The sequence below is a fragment of the Mauremys reevesii genome, linkage group 4, assembly GCF_016161935.1.
Source record: "Mauremys reevesii isolate NIE-2019 linkage group 4, ASM1616193v1, whole genome shotgun sequence".
In the NCBI taxonomy this organism is placed as follows: Eukaryota; Metazoa; Chordata; order Testudines; family Geoemydidae; genus Mauremys; species Mauremys reevesii.
Genome location: NC_052626.1, coordinates 130,905,930 through 130,925,474, shown reverse-complemented (window position 1 = coordinate 130,925,474; position 19,545 = coordinate 130,905,930). Strand labels below are relative to the sequence as shown.

General features: G+C 48.9%; 1 protein-coding gene across 2 annotated transcripts; it reads left to right on the top strand.

Annotated features, from left to right (window-relative positions):
* Positions 1–86: 86 nt before the first annotated feature.
* Positions 87–17,545, top strand: FRS3 (fibroblast growth factor receptor substrate 3). Of its 2 annotated transcripts, XM_039537170.1 has the most exons (8): positions 87–185; positions 8,377–8,514; positions 9,651–9,739; positions 10,517–10,703; positions 13,341–13,502; positions 13,823–13,980; positions 15,905–16,203; positions 16,321–17,544. In XM_039537170.1, the coding sequence occupies exons 3-8, from the start codon at positions 9,674–9,676 to the stop codon at positions 16,823–16,825; spliced, it is 1,377 nt and encodes a 458-aa protein (XP_039393104.1). In that variant the 5' UTR covers positions 87–185; positions 8,377–8,514; positions 9,651–9,673; the 3' UTR covers positions 16,826–17,544. The 2 variants fall into 2 exon arrangements, with proteins under 2 accessions (XP_039393104.1, XP_039393103.1); XM_039537169.1 differs by having other exon boundaries at positions 15,905–17,545.
* Positions 17,546–19,545: the final 2,000 nt, after the last annotated feature.

The window sequence follows — 19,545 nt, the reverse complement described above, 5'->3', positions numbered from 1 at the left end:
GCTGCTGGACTCGCTGCTCCCGGCGGCTCCGAGTCCGGGCCGGCCCCGGCCCCGGCTCGAGCTGGGGTGGGGGGAGGGAGGCGGCGCTGGCGGGTCCCGGAGCCCGAACGGGGGCCCTACGGCGCCGGCCGGCGGGGCGGGCTCGGCCCTCAGCGCCCGCACGGCAGAGCCGGGCAGCGCCGCAGGTACAGAGACCCCGCCCCGGCCCCCCCGAGTCCCCGCACTGCCCCTGCCCCTGCCCCCTCCCGGGGACCCCCCCGGCTCACTCCGCCCCGCCCCCTGGGGCCCCTCCCCACTACCCCCCGGGCCCGTCCCGGCCGGCACCTTCCCCCAGGGGTCCCCCTGGCACCGTCACCCCCCCGTCCCGTCCCTTGCGCTGACCCCCGTTATTCCCTCCCCCCACCTCCTACACTGACCCCCGTTATCCCCTCCCCCCACCTCCTACACTGACCCCGTTATCCCCTCCCCACCTACACTGACCTCCCGTTATCCCTGACCCCACCTCCTACACTGACCCCACCTCCTACACTGACCCCCGTTATCCCCTCCCCACCTCCTACACTGACCCCTGCTATCCCCTCCCCACCTCCTACACTGACCCCCATCCCCTCCCCCACCTCCTACACTGACCCCTGCTATCCCCTCCCACCTCCTACACTGACCCCCACCTCCTACACTGACCTCCGTTATCCCCTCCCCACCTCCTACACTGACCTCCCGTTATCCCCTCCCCACCTCCTACACTGACCCCATCTCCTACACTGACCCCCGTTATCCCCTCCCCCCACCTCCTACACTGACCCCCACCTCCTACACTGACCCCTGTTATCCCCTCCCCACCTCCTACACTGACCTCCCGTTATCCCCGACTCCCCACCTCCTACACTGACCCCCACCTCCTACACTGACCCCGTTATCCCCTCCCCACCTCCTACACTGACCCCCACCTCCTACACTGACCCCGTTATCCCCTCCCCACCTCCTACACTGACCCCCACCTACACTGACCCCCGTTATCCCCTCCCCACCTCCTACACTGACCCCCACCTCCTACACTGACCCCGTTATCCCCTCCCCACCTCCTACACTGACCTCCCGTTATCCCCGACCCCCACCTCCTACACTGACCCCCACCTCCTACACTGACCCTGTTATCCCCTCCCCACCTCCTACACTGACCCCACCTCCTACACTGACCCCCGTTATCCCCTCCCCACCTCCTACACTGACCCCACCTCCTACACTGACCCCGTTATCCCCTCCCCACCTCCTACACTGACCCCATCTCCTACACTGACCCCCGTTATCCCCTCCCCCCACCTCCTACACTGACCCACCATCTCCTACACTGACCTCCCATTATCCCCGACCCCCCACCTCCTACACTGACCCCCCACCTCCTACACTGACCCCCGTTATCCCCTCCCCCCACCTCCTACACTGACCCCCGTTATCCCCGACCCCCACCTCCTACACTGACCCCCCACCTCCTACACTGACCCCCGATATCCCGTCCCCTGCTCCCCAGCACCTCCTGCACTGACTCCGTTATCCCCAGCCCCCACCTCCTGCACTGACCCCGTTATCCCCTCCCCTGCTCCCCAGCACCTCCTGCACTGACCCCGTTATCCCCTCCCCTGACCCCAGCATGACCTACACTGACCCCTGTTATCCCCTTCCCGACCCTCCTGCACTGACATCCCCGTTATCTCCTCCCCTGCCCCCAGCACCCCCCCATTATCCTCTTCCACTCACCCCATATACACTTTCACTGTAGGGTGACCAGACAGCAAGTGTGAAAAATCGAGACGGAGGTGGGAGGTAATAGGAGCCTATATAAGAAAAAGACCCAAAAATCGGGACTGTCCTTATAAAATCGGGACATCTGGTCACCCTATTTCACTGCTCCTACCTCCAGACTACCCCTTCTTACTCCCCAACTTACCATTTTACAGAGCTCACACCTCCCCCTAATATCCTTTCCCTTATTATCTAGTCCCCCATGATTTACCTGACCATCTTTCATCAGCTACCCTATCCCATTTATTATCCCTTCCATCCCTATCCTGATGCTCCAAGAGCCCTGGCATCCCCTCATTAAATATCCCTTCTTACTCACATGCCAATTGCTTCATTTTGTGCTGTCACTAATATAATGGTCCCCCTCTTTAAAGCCCGCTGCCACCTCTTTTCCCCTTTGTAATTGCCACACAGGGCCCTAGCAAACCAGGGCTTTAGGGCATCCATCCTGCTTCCCAAGCCAGGCTTGGGCACTGGCATAGGACAAACCTTGCCCTTTCCCTACTTTTTCACCACTCCAGGCCTCTGTAGTTTTGCTAGTTGCTCGTGTGATCAAGCATGGATTTGAGGGGCTCACTGACTGCACTGTGCTGTGTGCCAAGGGTTTTGTCGTGGGTTATGTCCTGTGGCACTTGGTGGCGTCCTGTGCCAAATGGCGCTTTTTGCATGCAAGGTGGCATCCAGGGACAATTTTGCTGTTCTCTCGTCATTGCTCAAATCTCTTGCTTTTTGAATCATGTAATTAATAGCGTTTGCCTCCCTGATGTGTTGCACATAAGGGAGAATTGCCAACTTTCTAATCGCACAAAGCTGAACACCCTTGCCTTGCCCCAGCCCTGCCCCTTCTCTGAGACTCCACCCCTGCCTTGGCCATCTCCGAGGCCCTGCCCCCTGCCCACTCCATCCCTCCTCTCTCTGTCGCTTGCTCTCGCCCACCCTCACTCAGTCGCTTATTTTCACTGGGCTGGGGCAAGGGGTTGGGGTGCAGGCTCCGGATGGGGGTGTGGGTTCCGGGATGAGGACAGAAATGAGGGGTTCAGAGTGCGGGAGGGGGCTCTGGGTTGGGGCGGGGGGGAGAGTGGGGGCGGGCTCTGGGAGGGAGTTTGGGTGTGGGAGGAGGCTCTGGGCTGGAGCCGAGGGGTTTGGAGTGTGGCAGGGGGTTGAGGGCTGAGGCAGGGGTTGGCATGTGGGAGATGGTACCGGTTCTGGGCTGGGGATGCGGGTTCTGGAGTGGGGCCAGAAATGAGTGGTTCAGGGTGTGGGAGGGGCTCTGGCCTGGGGCAGGGGGTTTGGATGTGGGCTCTGGGTGGGAGTTTGGGTGCAGGAGGGGGCACGGGGTTGGGGTGTGGGAGTATGTGCAGGGTATGGGCTCCAGGAGGGAGTTTGGGTCAGGAGGGGGTTCCAGGCTGGAGCAGGGGGTTGGGGTGCAGGAGGGGGTGCAGGGAGCGGGCTCCAGGTGGCGCTCACCTTGGGGGGGCTCCCTGGAAGTGGCAACATGTCCCTCTGGCTCCTAGGTGTAGGGGACGGCCAGGAGGCTCTGTGCAGTGCGCGCTGCCTCTGCCCCAGGTGCCGCCCTCGGAGCTCCCATTGGTTGCGGTTCCTGGCCAATGGGAGCTGTGGAGCTGGTGCATGGGGTGGGGGCAATGCGCGGAGCCCACCTGGCCATCCCTCCGCCTAGGAGCCAGAGGGACATGTCGCTGCTTCTGGGAGCCACGCGGTGCCAGGTAGGGAGCCTGCCAGCCATGCGGAGCCAGGTTTTTAATGACTGACTGACCAGAGCCGCCAGGGTCCCTTTTTGACCGGGTGTTCTGGTTAAAAAATGGACACCTGGCAACCCTAGTTGTGCAATGTTGCACATGAGATTCCAGCAGAACATGGAATTTGCAAGTAGGTGTGCGCAGGATACTGCATTAAACAGACCATTAGATGGACATGAGTCTTCTTAGGAGTTGGGCACAGGGAGACAGAAGTCTCTGCCGTTGGCTGTGTAGAGACAGGGAATGTTGGACAGAAATGTGAGATAGTCAGGGAGTGGAAGAAAAGTGTCAATTAGAGATGAATTCAAGTTTGGGGGAGTCCATGGAGGAGCATGAAGACTCACAGGGAGGTTTGGATCTGAATTCTAATGGATAGGAAGGCAGTGAAAATTTTTGAACCTGGGAGTGATGTGCCTTGTTTCCAGATACAAATGACTGGATTAGGCATTGCCTTTCACACAGGCTGCGTCCGCGCTGCAGTAGGCAAGCAAGATTGCAATGTAGCTATACCCACAGGGTGGGCAATCTCCAGATTGGGATTTGAAGACACAATAAATAAGGGGTTAAAGACTCCTGAAAGCTTGTGTCATATTAACATTTCGCTCCAGGGCAGGTTTCTGTCTTAACATGGTCTCTGCAGGTTGTGTTGTGCCAATTGGAAGGGTATTCCCTGATATGTACCATGCTGTCTGTCAGTCAGCTTGCAAACCAAAAGCTTTCAATTTATATGCATCCACTGCTGATAATGAGGAGTGATCGGCGTTCCCCACCTGTGTGTTGCACATAAACATAGGGTCTATAATTACTTTGGAAACCGAACAAAGCAGTGCAGTAGATTAGCTCTGGAGATGCAATACACAGTGCATATCAGCTCATTTGTGCTGGAAGTGCATTTTTATTTGTAAGCTCCTTGGAGAAATTATTGGCCTCGGCCTAAAATTGTCATCTTTGTGTAAAACTAAAAAATGTCATTCCAAAATGAAGATTAGATTATTTCTCATCTACCACCCTCCAGAAAAAGGAGCTATGTCATCATTTCACATGATTGTTTTTAACCCACATTTCTCAAAAACATAAATATGAAAAACATAGGAAGAGATTACAAGAGGAGGAGGAGAAGGCACTATTGTGAATTATAGTGCTGGAGGGTGTTTGGGGCTGTCAGAGTTCTGGAGGTGACCACCAAATTCCCACCCTTGGTAGGCCAAAGGGAATCGAAGAGTTGAGCTATGCACCGAGACGCTCAATAAGAAGAACTGAGATATGAGCTGGAGAGGATGGAGTTTTGTATGTGGATGACTTTCCGTTCCTTGGTTTTTAAAAAATGCTTAGAAGATATTTTCTAAGGTAGAAACAGGAGTTAGGCATCCAACTTCCATGGAAAGTTAATGGGAGTTAGGTGCCCAGTCCCCAGTTTGTGCATTTGAAAATCTCCACCTTTATTGAAAGGTGACAGGAGTATCACAAGAAAATTTGCCAGCTGTGATTTCAGAATCTATCTCTCACAGTAAGATAGAAAATGATATATATCCTGCCTTAGGCCTTTTGACAACCATGGAGCCTTGTATCTTTTTGAGAATACTCCCATCCCTTGGCTGTAGGCAGTTCTCATGTTAGGGAATGTAGCTGGGAGAGAGCCTGCTAGCTCTGCCTGAGCTGATGTGTTAAAAATAGCAGTGGGAATAGCGCCTCACAGGTAGCAATTCTGGGTAGCTACTTGCGTCCAAATCCTCCCGACCCTGTGGGTACGAGCTGGGGTGGCTAGCCCAAGCTGCCACCTTGGCCTCAGCTGTCCATCTTGCTATTTTTAGCATGCTAACTCAAGCAGAGTTGGGAGGCACATTTCCAGCTACTGTCGCTGACCCAGACAATCACAGGTGTGCATAGGGCTAGGACTGCTAGCTGGTTTCATTTCCCCCGGAAAGCACAGCCAATTAAGCATGGTGAGCAAGAAACCATGAGAAATGGTATTGTAGATATTAATATGCCAAAGACGCAACTGACGTCTGGGCCTTTAACAAAGGATAGCAGCATTTTGTTTCGCTTGTGTATAGGCTATGGGGGATTTCAGCAGATGACTGGAGCAGCTGGTGTGGGCAAAGGGATCTGGATGATGGAAGCTCAGAAAGAGATTTGAAGCACTTGTGTGTGTACAGTTTGTAGGCAGGCAGTAAATAAGGAGGGTGCTTGAGTTCTTTCCACTGTCTTGTAGAAAGTGATGTTTAAAATACGTATTAGTCAATATGAAACATTTCCTAAAAATGTCCCACTGGGATAGACTGGCTTGTGGGTTTTTTCCAGTTGCAGATAAGTTGTTTTGGTCAACTAGGATATGCTCTGGATGCGTAGCATAGTCAGAAAAAGGCATGTTTTTAAAGGATTGCTCACTGAAGAGTAGTGTCTCAAGAATCTAGGTATCTGCATCAAATGGATACAGCTAAAATAGTCAGCAAGAAGGCATTGTCTGCAATGACTAGTTGAGTAGGGAATCTGCAAAGATCATTACATGGGTAGTTTTATAATCTCATTTTTTCAGTTCTGAGCCTTACAGGCTTTCAGTGGAAGCCCATAACACTCCCAAACATTTTATAGAGCCAAAGAACCAAGTGACAGAAATACTAGTAGAGGGAGAGAAAAATGAAGAGGCAAAGGAAAAGGTTGAAGTTTTCTACTGAGATTTAAAATAGGATGGAGAATTGATATAGTGTGGGGAGGAGGATGTTGGTAATGGCAGGAGTTGCAGAAGAGAAGGCTCCCTGTGCCAGCAGTGACCAGATTAGTTGAAAGACAGAGAGGAGGCTGATGCTAGATTAGTGGGCAAAGTCTGCGAGGTCTGCTGGAGCAAGTTCATGGAGGGTTTTACAAACAAGGAGGCCAATTTTGAACTGAGCCATGAACCTATGGAGTTATTCAGCGCTGAGGATGATGTGATTGTATTGGCTGTAAGAATGCAGGCTGCAGAATATTGCATTTTCTGGAGTTGGGGGAGCTGGGACAAAGAAAAGCCATTGAGAAGGCCATTGTAATAATGAAGTTGAGAAGAGACTTAAGGTGTGTCTACTCTGCAGGGGGTACAGTGGCATAACTTGTGCTGCAGCTATACTGCTACAATCCTGGAGCATAGGTGTACACTGCAGTGACAGAAGGGTTTTTTCTGTCACTGGAGTAACTCCACCTCCTTGAGCAATAGTAGCTAGTCGACAGAAGAATGCTTCCGCATCTACACTGGGGGTTTGGTTCAGTAGAACTGCAGAGCTCAGGAGTGTCAGTGCTGTAGCCATGTCAACTTAAGTTTTAAGTGTAGATTGGGATGAGGATTCATCAGAGGTAGGACTGGGGCAGAGGCAGACAGAGGCAGTGTTTCAGAGGTGTGATGGAGAGATACCCAGGTATGGATAAGGAAGGAGAAAGAGCAGAATCAAGTCTGACAGAGTTATGTACAGTGGAGGCAAATGGGATACTATTTATAACTGTAATGGTGGAAATGTGTTAGCTATACATGGTCACTGCCACAGCCTATACATGTGGGCTTGAGGAGACTGCTTTTGCCCAAGAGAATCATCTTTGTCTCTGAACTCCTGCTAAGCTGGAGTGACTGATGATGAAACTGATTATGTGCCGGAGCTTGAAATTTTCAATAGCATCTTCATTTCATTTACTCTTGTAATGTCAGGCTAGTTATCCATACAGTTTTACTCTCTCACTCCTTGGGCTACTAGATAATTAACACGAGGCGTCCTTTGGTAGTGACTGGTTCTGATTCTGGTGCCCCGAGTTGACTTTGAATCAGTAAACTAAAGTCTGTAATGCCAGTTTTTCCTATTACTAGTACGTGCATTTCCTGTACACTAGGCACTTGCATTCTCTGACAAGTACTGAATAGTTGTTTAGTTTTGTGTATGTCTAGAATTTGTTCCTTTTATGATCCAAAATAGAATAGCTATTGTGTTATTTGTCCACTGGCTTCTGTAGCTTCTTGCTCTCTGAACCTTGTTAGGAACCTTCTGTCTAATTCAGATGTATACAGATTCCTAAAGCAGCAGATGCATGTGATTGCTAGTATCTTTGATGCTAATTACTAGTATTATAATTTATTTATATTGCAGTAGTGCCTCGGACGCCCAGTAATGGATCAGGATCCCATAATTGAGACAAAATTTGTCTTATTTCTGGAGATTAGTTGTCCAGAATTGCCCAGTGAAAAGAAAGTTGCTTGTGTTCTTTGTCTGAAATTTCATTTGCCCATCTGCATTTCCAGCCCCACTTCATTTATGAACGGCGTTGAGCTAATTCCTTAATAGCTGCACACACGTTTGGTGTCTTTGAAAATGCTTTGCAGGCATTGTTCGTTCTGCTGTAAATGGTACAACTCCCATGAACATCTGTGCCAAGTTCAACAATGACATTTGTTGGGTGGAAAATGGATGTAAGTGGCAAAGTAGGGTACCTTGTGCTGAACAGGCAAAGGAAGTGTAACTTACAAAACAAGAGAGGGATGTGGGAAAAAAGCAGCCAATAGCAGGGAGTAAGCAAATGCTAGTTGCATTTCCTGTTGACCTACCTCTCAGTTTGCTCACCCAGTGAGTTCTGGATTGATCTGTTTACACCTACGTTCTAATTTACCCCCAAAGTGTTTTTTACTTGTCAGGTCCCCACTGTATTTGTCCATGCAGTGTGTTACATAAACTTAAATTAAAGCAATAATTTATAAATGTAAGTTTTTCTTAACTTTTTAGAAAGATTAATAGAGATATGATAAAAAAAACTAGCTCTCTGTCTTTCTTTTCTCTGCCATTCTCTTTGATTGGATTCTTGTCAGGTGAAACATGGGACAGTTTCTACGGAACTGTAGGTGACTTCTTGACATCCTGGTTACCATGACGCTCAGCAGAGGACTGTGGGAATAAAGTGGGAATCCCTCCCCGCCCTTAAAAAACCACCTAATGGCCTCAACTGGGTAAGAATCAAGTGAGACTAAAGAGTTACGAACTTTCTTCTGTCCTCACGGATTATCTCAAAGGCACTGCACAAGGGCTAGGTCTACACCAGCGTTTCTCAGCCTGAGGGTCGAGACCCAAAATTGGGTCGCCAGAATGTTTCAAAGGGTTGCGTGGCAGCTCCTTTGGCTCCTGTCCCACAGGACTGGCTGGGCTTGCCTCCATGCACTGCAACTTGGGGCATCTGAGCGACACTCAGGTTTGGCCCAGCTGTCATGGATGGGACAAATTTGAGTGAGTGGCCCTGCAACCCCATGAGCCAGGTCACAACTCCACTCATGCAAATTTGGTCAAGTCAGGGGGGCGGGGCCAAATCTGTGTGGGGCTGCAACCCCGAAGGTTGCAATGTGGGGTTGCAACCCGCTGTGGGGTGAGTGCTGGGCAGGACCTGACCGAAACCCTTCAGGGCCTCCACCCCCAGACTATTTACAACAGGCCATAAACATTTACAAATGGGTCCTGAGCCCCGAATGGTTTAGAACCACTGATCTACACTACAGACTCTTGCTGGCATGGCTTTGTTGGTCAGGGTTGTGATCCCTAGCCTACACATAGTTATAGTGGCAAGATTGTGCTTTCGCTTGTCTAAGCTGTTTCCACACAAGGAGTGCTTTGCTGCTATACCCTCCCGGGATAGCTGTACTGGTGAAACACTCCTACTATAGAGCTGGCTAGTGCTTACGGAATCCTTCCTCATTGGGAGTAGTCATAAAATGGGTAGTTGGTGCCAAAACTCCAGAGTAACTTTGTTTTATGAACAGCTTCCATAGTCCCATTGTATCACTGTTAGTTGCTCCATAGATGGATAACTATGAAAATATTCTTCTATTAGAAAAATCACCTGGTGGTGTGTATGTGCACTGTGTGGCCTGCCTGTGGCATTGCACCCTGGCATGCAGACCCACTTCCCATTTCCTTGTGGGCATTTAACGTCCAGTACGCTTCCAGGGCTCCACTGAGCCATCCCTGCCTTTGCTCCACCACTCTGAAAGCCTGGGTCATTGGTTGGGATGAAACAATAATTATGGATCAAAAGCGCAAATGATATTGTGCCCTTATCCTCTGTTTTTTTTCTTCTCCCTCACCCTCCCTCTAGGGCTCACCTGGTATGCTAACGTCATGGGGAGCTGCTACAGCTACCTGTGCAGAGACAGTGTCCCAGACAACCACCCCACCAAGTTTAAGGTAATACCCTTTATCCTAGAGGGAAAGCTCTGCAATTGACAGCAGCCACAGGGAATCACGGCCTGCAAAGTACAATCCAAATTTAATGGGACCTACCCATTAAAGCCCTTTCTCTTATGGGGAAATTCTTCCATAGGGATAGATTTCCAAATGTGTTGCTAATTTTTAAGCAGGGAATCCCCTGCTTGCTGGTTCCACCGTCTGTCGTGTAGAAGGATTTGCATTGGCATCGAGATTCAATCTCCCAGTGCCAGAGAAGAAACAGATGCAATGGGAAGGGAAAATTGGATGGCTCTCATGTTGTGGAACCTTTCAAATTGGGCCCAAGTCAGTGGGCATCAAAAGTTATCACCATATGGTAGCTATTTGGTGGCTTGTGTGAAATGAGTCCGTGTGTTTCAGCCTAATTGGCTGTAAACAGGTCTCCACGTTGTAAAAGCAGCGGCACAGCTGGCAGTGGTTGAACCATTTGACAGTCTTAGCAGAGGGGCCAAGAACTGGAGAGACTGAACTCTCCTCTTCCCACTCATGGGTGTCCCACCCATGCCTGTGTTGAGGCATATTAGCTGAGCTGATGTGGGACTGCAGTCTTCAGCGCTGTCCATGTCGCACCTTTCACCAGCAATGAATTCACACCCAAATGACCTCCCCCTGTCATCCAAGAGCATGGCATGTTAATGAGTCAAGGGAGAGAGAGTGCTGGGGCTTCCAGGCAAACTTACATCTGTCACATCTCCTGTGTTGAGCCTCCTGATGTGAGCTTTGGTGCCTCTGCAGGTAACAAATGTGGATGATGAGGGTAACGCGCTGGGATCTGGGATTATGGAGCTAACGCAGACGGAGCTCATCTTGCACACACACAAGCGCGATGCTGTCAGGTGGCCATACCTTTGCCTGCGCCGCTATGGCTATGACTCCAACCTCTTCTCCTTCGAGAGCGGACGCCGCTGCCAGACCGGACAAGGTATCATGTCTTTTGGGGGAACAAACCTGTCTAAAGCTTTCCGTTGCAGAATGCTGTAACTGCTTGGTGCTCATTCCTCCCCTGCTTATTACATCTGAGAAACCTGCTTTATACCCTGCTTCACGTGCACAAGCGATAGCACACCCCTAGGCTACTGTAGTGTGTTTGCATGTGCATTTAATACTCCCAACTAAGACATTAATGTTGGAAGCTTGTGACTGAGGGCAGAGCTATCATGTGGTATCACTCTTGTGCCTTATTGTGGCTCACTTCTTTATAGAATTAAAGTAATTAGGCTATTGCCTTATAAATGCCCAGCATGGAGAAACACATCTAGAATTGGCTCTCATTATATCTTAAGGTAAGCAGTTTTGGAGTGGGGTTTCAATTGGATCAGAGATGATTAAGGAAAACCCGAGTGGCAGAAAAAGTTAGTGATTCTGTGGGCTTACTCTTCTGTGTTGGTACTGAGGAGGTGCTAGAAATGCCACCTTTCTATGGGATGTGAAACCAAGGTCTCCCACGGTGCTTTTTGCAAGGGTGAGGCTGTTGGTTCTGGTTTCCTAGGCATGTTTCAACTTCAGATACTTGCTTTTGCATGCATGTCATCATCTGTGTCCTCTGTACTACTGTCTGCCAAGCCTCTGCTCTGTCTTCGTTTAGGTCCCTTCTAAAAGGCTTGGTTATTCCGCAATGACCCCAAAAAGTGAGTCAATGTTAGTTTTTAAAAAAATCCTCTCCTCCTCTGTTCTGGTCTTTCCAGTGCATACTGTCTTCTCTGTCTGCCAGTACTTTTACTGCTTTTTATCCATTGATCCCGCAGCACTTTGCAAGGTGGGGGGAGGGTGTTTCCAAAAGTGCCCCATTTTTTACATGGGGGAAACTGAGGCACAGAGATGACATGACTCACCCAAGAACACACCATTCAGTCAGTGGCAGAACTGGGAATAGAGCCTGTGTTTCCTGATTCCCACTACACCATGCTGCCTGTTAAACTGTTAAGTTTCTTGGCATAAGGATGATCTGTATATTACTTTAGAGATGAGCATATTCTTGGCACACAGCAAAAGAAAAAAAAATCAGGCTATGTCCCCCAATTAGCATCGTGTGTTGAAAAGTCCTCTGCTATCTGAATGAAGTCCACATCCACATGTTCTGTGTCTGTTTATAAAGTACTGTGTGCATTTACAGTGCTGTGTGCTACTCTTTTATAATATTTATATAAACAGGATTTGCCTTTAGTGGAATTCCATGCTTATCGGTTGTCAGCAGGGTGGGACCTGTCTCTTTTTGTGTGTGTCTACTTTGCCTTTTGCAGGATTCAGATCAGTCGTTGGAATGCTGTTACGTTTATTTGGGTTTTCTATGGAGCTCTAGATAGCATAGGTAGAGTAGAGTTATTCACTCTTCACCTACAAAGAGAGCTTTCAGACGGCACAGGCTAAGTCATCCATGTCCTCTGTATGCAAAGCTAAATTGTATGGAAGCCATACTGTTTTGATCTGCGTATATTTCATCTCGTTCTTTTCCTGCTCTTAGGGGACTTTCTCACTTAATTGATTTTTATTTGGATCATTCCTCCCTAGCCCCGGTGAATAAGACGGATGCATATATTTTCTGGCAAGAATATTTTTCAAATTTTTCTTTAGAGTAGCAGCAATTGTTGCCATGCTGTTGTCCTTGTTGCTATGGCTTTTGTGCATTCATGTGTGTGCGTACCAGCATGTGATTGGTTAGTTCTGCACACACTGGCTATTGGTCAAACTATTTATCTGGGGAGCCATTGTTTAATCTGATACATTTTATAAGTGGGGTGCAGTTGCCCCTCCCTTTCACATGCATTCCAGGTGCCCAATCCAATTCCCATTAGAGTCAGTGGAAAGACTTTATTGACAATGGGAGTTGGATTGGGCCCCAGGTAAAATGAAAGAATGGAAATTACAGGTGAAGAATCTCATCTGTCACCCAGTGTACCATTCATATCTCCAGCAGAGTTAACTAATGTAATGTTGGCATTAGATGCACCAGTTCATGGATCAACTAGCAATGGTGGTGTTATGTTTCTAATGATGTAACAACAGGATACATTATACAGAAATATTGCCTCAGGGTTGTTTAAATATTGACAATATCTTACAAAATATTTCCCTGTAAATCATAAATTTGTGTAGAGAAATACAGGGCTTGCCCACCAAGGTCAGATGAGTTGTCAATTTAATTTAGTATCCTGTTTGAAATGTTGGCTCGCACCATGAGCTTTAGAGGAAAATGGAAGAAGCTTCATAATGAGCAGTTGTGTAACACCGGGTGTATAGAGGAAATTACTTCCTAACCCCAGACATTTAATATGTGGCTTGTACCCCGAAGCATGAGAGTTTATACCTCTTACAAATTTGTGTGCTATCTAACGGGAGGGTGAATATTCCCATTACCTATATAAATGTCTAATCTCTTTTTGAATCCTGCCAAGCTCGTGACCTTATCCTGTGACAGTGAGTTCCCCAGGTTAATTGTGTTGTGTTAAACAGAAACTCAATCAGATTTTACATTTTGTTGCTTTCCAAGGACTAGACTACACTCTTATTAAACTAAGATTGTTGTTGTCTCTCCCCACCCCCCTTCTTTGTGTTTGCACAGGGATATTTGCCTTCAAGTGTTCAAGGGCGGAGGAGATCTTTAACCTGCTGCAGGACCTAATGCAGTGTAATAGTATCAATGTGGTGGAGGAGCCAGTCGTCATGACTAGGGGCAGTCACTCCACTGAGCTGGAGCTATCCCGGACACCCCAGACACCCAACAGTAAGGCTTCCAGAGTACTAGGTCCAGAGGAATGGAGGGGTAGAGAAAGTTTGTCCAAGTTTATCTCTGTGTTGGATGCTGGTCTCCCAGCCAAGGCTATGTTTCTCCCAAGCTGCTGTTGTGAGCTTTTTGGCCTCTGAGCTGGGCCCTCGAGTCCACAGTAGGAGCCTTCCCCAGCCAAGCAGGCTCTGCCTTTCCAGCACGCCTGTTGAATAAGGCCCTCTGAGGAGCTGGCCCATGGTGCAGCCGCAGCCACATCTGTACGCAAGGCCAGTGTGATGCTCTGTCTCTAAAGCACGTCTCTCTGAATTCTCCCCCAGCTCTGGGATACACTGTTCCAGGGTTCCCCAACGGATTCCACAGCTTCCCTGGGGAAGCCCCATCCTACTCCGCAGCCCGACACCCTTCCATGAACAGCTTGAGACACTCCTCCATTGGGGAGGACTCCACACATGCCCTCATTGGGCCGGATGAGCAGGTAAGCCCAGGTCTCCTGATCTCCATTGCTGCAGGGAACTCGTAGCATGTCTCCTTCTCTTCTAGGGTTCCTGTGGGGTGCCAGGCTCGTGCATCTGCTCAATGTTAAGGAAGCCCAGAGACCCTCTTACCTCGTCAGTTGCTCCTCCTTGGCTGTTTTACTTAGTTTCCCTGTTGCAAATTTGCACCCCTGTGACTACTTGCTGGAACAGCTGCTTGCAGCGAGGGATGGGTGTAGCTTCCCTGGTCCATCAGTAATGATCTGCCCCTTGTTTGACAGCAGCATGCAATTCCCTCCTGAGACTGTATGTGCTGCTTCCACATCTCTACCAGCCCCAAGCAAAACTCTAGGCTGGATACCGAAACTCAGGCCCTTGCATGGTGTTGGGGTACCACTACACTGCTTGGGCAGCTGATCTTTGTTCTCTGTGTTTAGGCTCATAGGATTTATCATACCAGATCAATCCATTAGACCCAGGCCTGGTCTACAGGGTGGGGAGGAAATATCGATCTAATTTATGCAACTTCAGCTACGTGAATAATGTACCTGAAGTCGATGTACTCAGATCGACTTACCGTGGTGTCTTCACTACGGTGAGTCGACTGCTGCTGCTCCCCTGTTGACTCTGCCTGCGCCTCTCACCAAGCTGGAGTACAGGAGTCCACGGGAGAGGGCTCAGGGATCGATTTATTGTGTCTAGACTAGACACAATAAGTCGATCCCAGCTGGATCAATCCCTGCCCGCCGATGTGGCGGGTAATGAAGACATACCCCCAGTGTCTTGTCTCCATCATTGTCTGATAGCCGGTGCTTCAGAGTCACACAAACCTAGGCAGGTGTGGGCTCCTTTCTCATGTGATTTCTGTGTCCTAGGATACTTTATATAAACCACTCAAGAAGACATCTCACCTGGTGTAGATTGAAATTCATATGCTCCACATCAGAGTTTGAGCTCAACTTGAGACCTGTTTAAAAATGTGTCATAGATATTTTGTTTTAAATCATCTCGTGTGCACAAGTTGCTCATGTTTGAAAGGAGCCTATGTGAGGGCAAGTTTGTGCTACAAACTTTTGCCAGCACAGCTATGTCAGTCGGGGTGTGATGACGCGTGATCCCTGGCTGACAAAGCTGTACTGGCAGAAGCCCCTACTCTAGAAGTCGTTGTATTGGCAAAACTGCAATTTCGCTGGTATATCTCATTTTGGGGGGAGGGGCTAGAATAAGCTCTACTGGCAAAAGCACAGTTTTGCTGCTATAAGCTGCATCTACGCTAGGAGCGCTTTGCTGGTGTAATATACCAGTATAACTGTACCAGCAGAGCGCTTCCGAGAGCCCACACGTCAATCCCCTGATTAATAGTGGCTCTGGTCCTAAAGGAGAGGCTGGGGAATTCTGGGAGCGATGAGCAGAACCAAATCAGGCCAGACTAATGAGGAAGCTTTAGAGCCATATTGTTTCCCCTTTAGAACTGCAGTTCTTCAGGGCAGTCTCTAGATGAGCAGTGTGAGGAGAATACAATTGAAGTTGCTGCTCATCCTGCCCTTTAGAAACTGAATTCACATCCATGAGAGAAATCAAAATTCATTCCTGTCTCCAGGTGCTGGGTGTTTGGTTTGCAACAGTCGATGTGTGAACATAATTGTACCATAGCTGCATCCCTTTCGGTCAAGTTTAACTCCCCACTTCCTTGGCACGCTGTCCCTCCAACTTTTTTCAGCCACCAATACTCCTCCTCCTTCACCCCCTCCCACTTTATCAGCCACTAGACCCCTCTCACTCTCCCCACTCACATTCTCAGCTGTACTCACACTCAATCCCACCCCCACTCCCACCCCCTGTATTTTTGGCTCTGATCTCTTCCTATCATTGTCCCCCTCCCCAGCATCACCCTCTGCCTCTAAAACACATTTTCTCTCCCTGCAGTCCCACACCTATGTGAACACAACCAGTGGCGAGGAGGAGATGAGGGGCCGGCACTGCATGCACTCACTGCCTGAAGTCCACCCTCCTTTTCTGCACGGGAACCACAGCTGCTCTCTGGAGGACCGAAACCCCCAGGTCTTCCTTCAGCCAGGGGAGGTGAAGTTTGTGCTGGGCCCTGCTCCAGTTCACAGGCACATGGTGAAACGTGACAGCTCCTGCCGTTACCATCGGGAGTGCGGGGGACACATCTGCGCCCCTAACAACAACAACGAGTGCAAGGATGAGTGCCTCGTGCCCAGGTGCGTATACGAGAATGTGAATGGCCTGCTGCCTGCTGGGGGCGCGTCTCTCCGGCGTGGTGGGCGCTTGAAACTCACCCGGGAGGACCTGGGCTTAAACAGCTGCTCTCACCGCAGGACGCCCCTGCTGCACTACGAGAACCTGCCTTCCTTGCCTCCTGTGTGGGAGTGCCAGCCGCTGCGGCAGGACGAGGACTCTGGGGACGCGCTGACTCCTCCGAATGGCTACCCTGAGCCGGACGAAGGTGATCCCCTGCAAAACTACATGAACTCAGAGAACACCGCACTGCACAGCGACCTGCATCGGGATGACTTCTTGCAGCACCGCCACAACTGCACACCTAGTGTCTTCAGCTTCGACTTCCGCCGGCCCTGCCCAGAGCAGCAGCGGCAGCTCAACTACATCCAGGTGGAGCTGGAGGCTGACCCCCACAAGAGGCGCCAGAGCCTCCAGGTGCCCTGCACCCCGCTTCCTGCCGCCCACCCAGCCAGCAGGATGGACTCCTATGCGGTCATTGACCTTAAAAAGACAGCAGCGATGTCCAACTTGCAGAGAGCACTGCCCAGAGACGATGGGACTTCAAGGAAAACTCGGCATAACAGCACCGACTTGCCTCTGTAAGGGAAACACTGCGTGCAAGCGCTGCATTGTGGCTTTCGTACCTGCCTTTCAGTGTATCGTGTAGCGTGACTTTCGTTCTCTATTGCCTCGATGCCCTGTTAACCCTATTGCTCAATACAGCATCCTGGGATAGCTCCAGCATGCGGACTTTACAAATGTCTGCCTGCCTCTCTCCATTCCTCCCATGTCATTTGTTTCTAAAACCTTGCAGAGTAGCAGAAAACGTTTTGTTTGTTTATTTATTTATTTATTTATTTATTTATTTATGTTCTTTTGTTCGGTGCCAGCATTCAAAACGGCACCAAACAGAGAATAAATGTAAACAGGTCATTCATGGACCAGGGTCAATCCCCCTGCTTTCATGGCATCCATGTCGGCAGCCTGTGGAGGGAAGACAGCAGAGGGGTGGAGAGAGTATTGGGAGCGTTTTAAAAAAAAACAACAACATAGGAGCAGGGGGAAAAACTGGGAATGCAAGTGGAGTTAGAGGTTTGGGATCAGGGAGCTCTTGGTGTGTACGTATCTGTCTGCCTTTTTTGTAGATATTCAAAAATGTTTTCCAGCTGTCGGTTTATTTATTTGTTTTATTTTTCTATCTATTTATTTTATTTTGTAAACGTTCTTTTGCACCAAAGTTAAAAGTGCCAAGCCAGTGGCAACATGGAATGGATCCGCTTGGTGTTCACCTCCTTTTTTGGGGCGGGGGCTGATGGGGGGGGGGAAATATGGTGAAAAGGGTGATGTATTACATCCAGATGCTTTGTCAAACTACAAATGGGGAAAGCGTAGCTGTGACTCAAAGCTCAGTTAACTGGAATGCACTGTATTGGGCTGGTGGGAGTGAGTGCAGAAAACATGGGAGTGTGAGCATAGCTGTGAGGCAACCAAGCTTGGAGTCATATCTACGGAGCAGTGCCTATTCCCACATACCTCGCTGAGTCCACGTGAAATAACTGACTAGTGTTTTGGCTAAATGCATGGCTCGTTTCCTTGTATTGTAGACTCAAAGGACTAAATTCAGCTTTACTGTAACTCCATTGGCTTTGAGTGGTTGTAACCAGTTACCCCAGGGCTGAATTTGATGTGAACCATCAGGCCCTTCTGTAAAAAAAAACCAAACAAACAAACTTGCGCATGACATTCTACTTCTCTTCCACTGTGGGATGTTCCAATGATGACATTCTGTGTATGGTTTCACTTGCTACAGGCCATGCCAATCTCTGCAGCATGAGGCATTCACTGATTCCACTTTGTTATTCCCTCTCATTTCTGTGAGACGTAAAAGAGCTCTTGGAATTATATTGACTTCTGCCTTATCGTTTTGAAACTCTCTCACCCTCTTCCGCAGGATTGGAATCACGCCATCCAATTCTCTGAAAGCTCACTCGGGGTTGGCAAATCGAGCCATCCAAACCTTCCTATGATGTCCTTGCCATTGGTATGTTAACAGACTAGAGTCAGTGAAAGGGAAAAGCTGGATCATCTGCTTATATCTTGGCCCTGGTGGTCACAAGCATAATCTGTCGATTTTTGAGATTCTTCCAATGCTAACAAACCCAACTTCTTTTCGGTGCTGTAGTGCTGCCTTGAAAAGTGAGGCTTTTAAGAGCAATGGCAAAGAATGTAGTCACAGCCCTACAAATAAGTAAAGCTGATGGGTATCCATATAATCTCTTTACCCTCTAGTCAGGAGCTCCTCACCATTTGCATCCGATGGCTTGCATCCGAAGAAGTGGGTATTCACCCATGAAAGCTCATGCTGCAAAACATCTGTGCCACAGGATTCTTTGCTGCTTCTACAGAACCAGACTAACACGCTACCCCTCTGATACTCCTTACCATTTGTAGAGCTATGATTCTTCTCCTTGGCTTGGTGTCTGCATTACAAATACCAAACACCACCACCACCTTCAGACCACCACCTTCAGAAGTGAGTGAGTTTTGGCAAACCTTTGACCTCTTGTCTTCCAGGCTTCCCTCCAGCTCTTATTTTTGTTCTGTAACAGAAGCTAATTATTTTTAATATATGAACTGACTTTATTTAAAGGGAAACTGTCACGTGGTTTATGCCCCACATTTAGGTTTCATTGGGGGGGAGGAAGAATTATTTTTTTAAGTAACTGTATAAAATATTTTCATGAACAATCTCAATGAAGAGGCTTTTTTTAAGGTTTAAACATCACCCTCCCTTGCAGCTTTTGCATCTCAGACATCACAGCACTGGACAATGCCTGAGAATCTTTAGCTGAAACTGACTAACTGCTGAATTTAAGTTAACTTGTCTAGTTTTGCTCACCCAGCTGAGAGAGGTGCAAAACATCCAGGCCAAAAAAAAAAAAAGTGTAAAACAAGTCAGGATGTAGGTTTTGTTAAATGTGTGCTTGATCTTGACAGAATGTCTTTTGAAGTCATAATACGAATGTATTAGTTACATGGCAGCTGATGCTGCAGATGCACTGTATTAATGTATCTGTATTCGTGTAGGCCCTGATCCAGAGCCCACCGAAGTCACTGGAAAGACTCCCACTGTCTTCGGTGGGCTTTGAATTGCCCTTTTATGGGCAAACGTTGTTACCTATTACAGTGCTTCATTGGACCAATCCAGCACTCAGTGAAGTCTTCTGAGTCCTTCCATTGACTTCACTTGCAGCCTGGATCAGGGTCTATTCTAGGAATTTGTTGCTAGCATTCGGCATGATGAACTATCCAGGTTAGTGTCA

Bases quoted from the DNA above. Each gene is read 5' to 3' on its own strand.
- FRS3 (XM_039537169.1), top strand. From the start codon at position 9,674: ATGGGGAGCTGCTACAGCTACCTGTGCAGAGACAGTGTCCCAGACAAC. The intron at 10,704-13,340 runs GTATCATGTCTT...GTGTTTGCACAG, and splicing joins CCGCTGCCAGACCGGACAAG to GGATATTTGCCTTCAAGTGT. The intron at 13,503-13,822 runs GTAAGGCTTCCA...ATTCTCCCCCAG, and splicing joins GACACCCCAGACACCCAACA to CTCTGGGATACACTGTTCCA.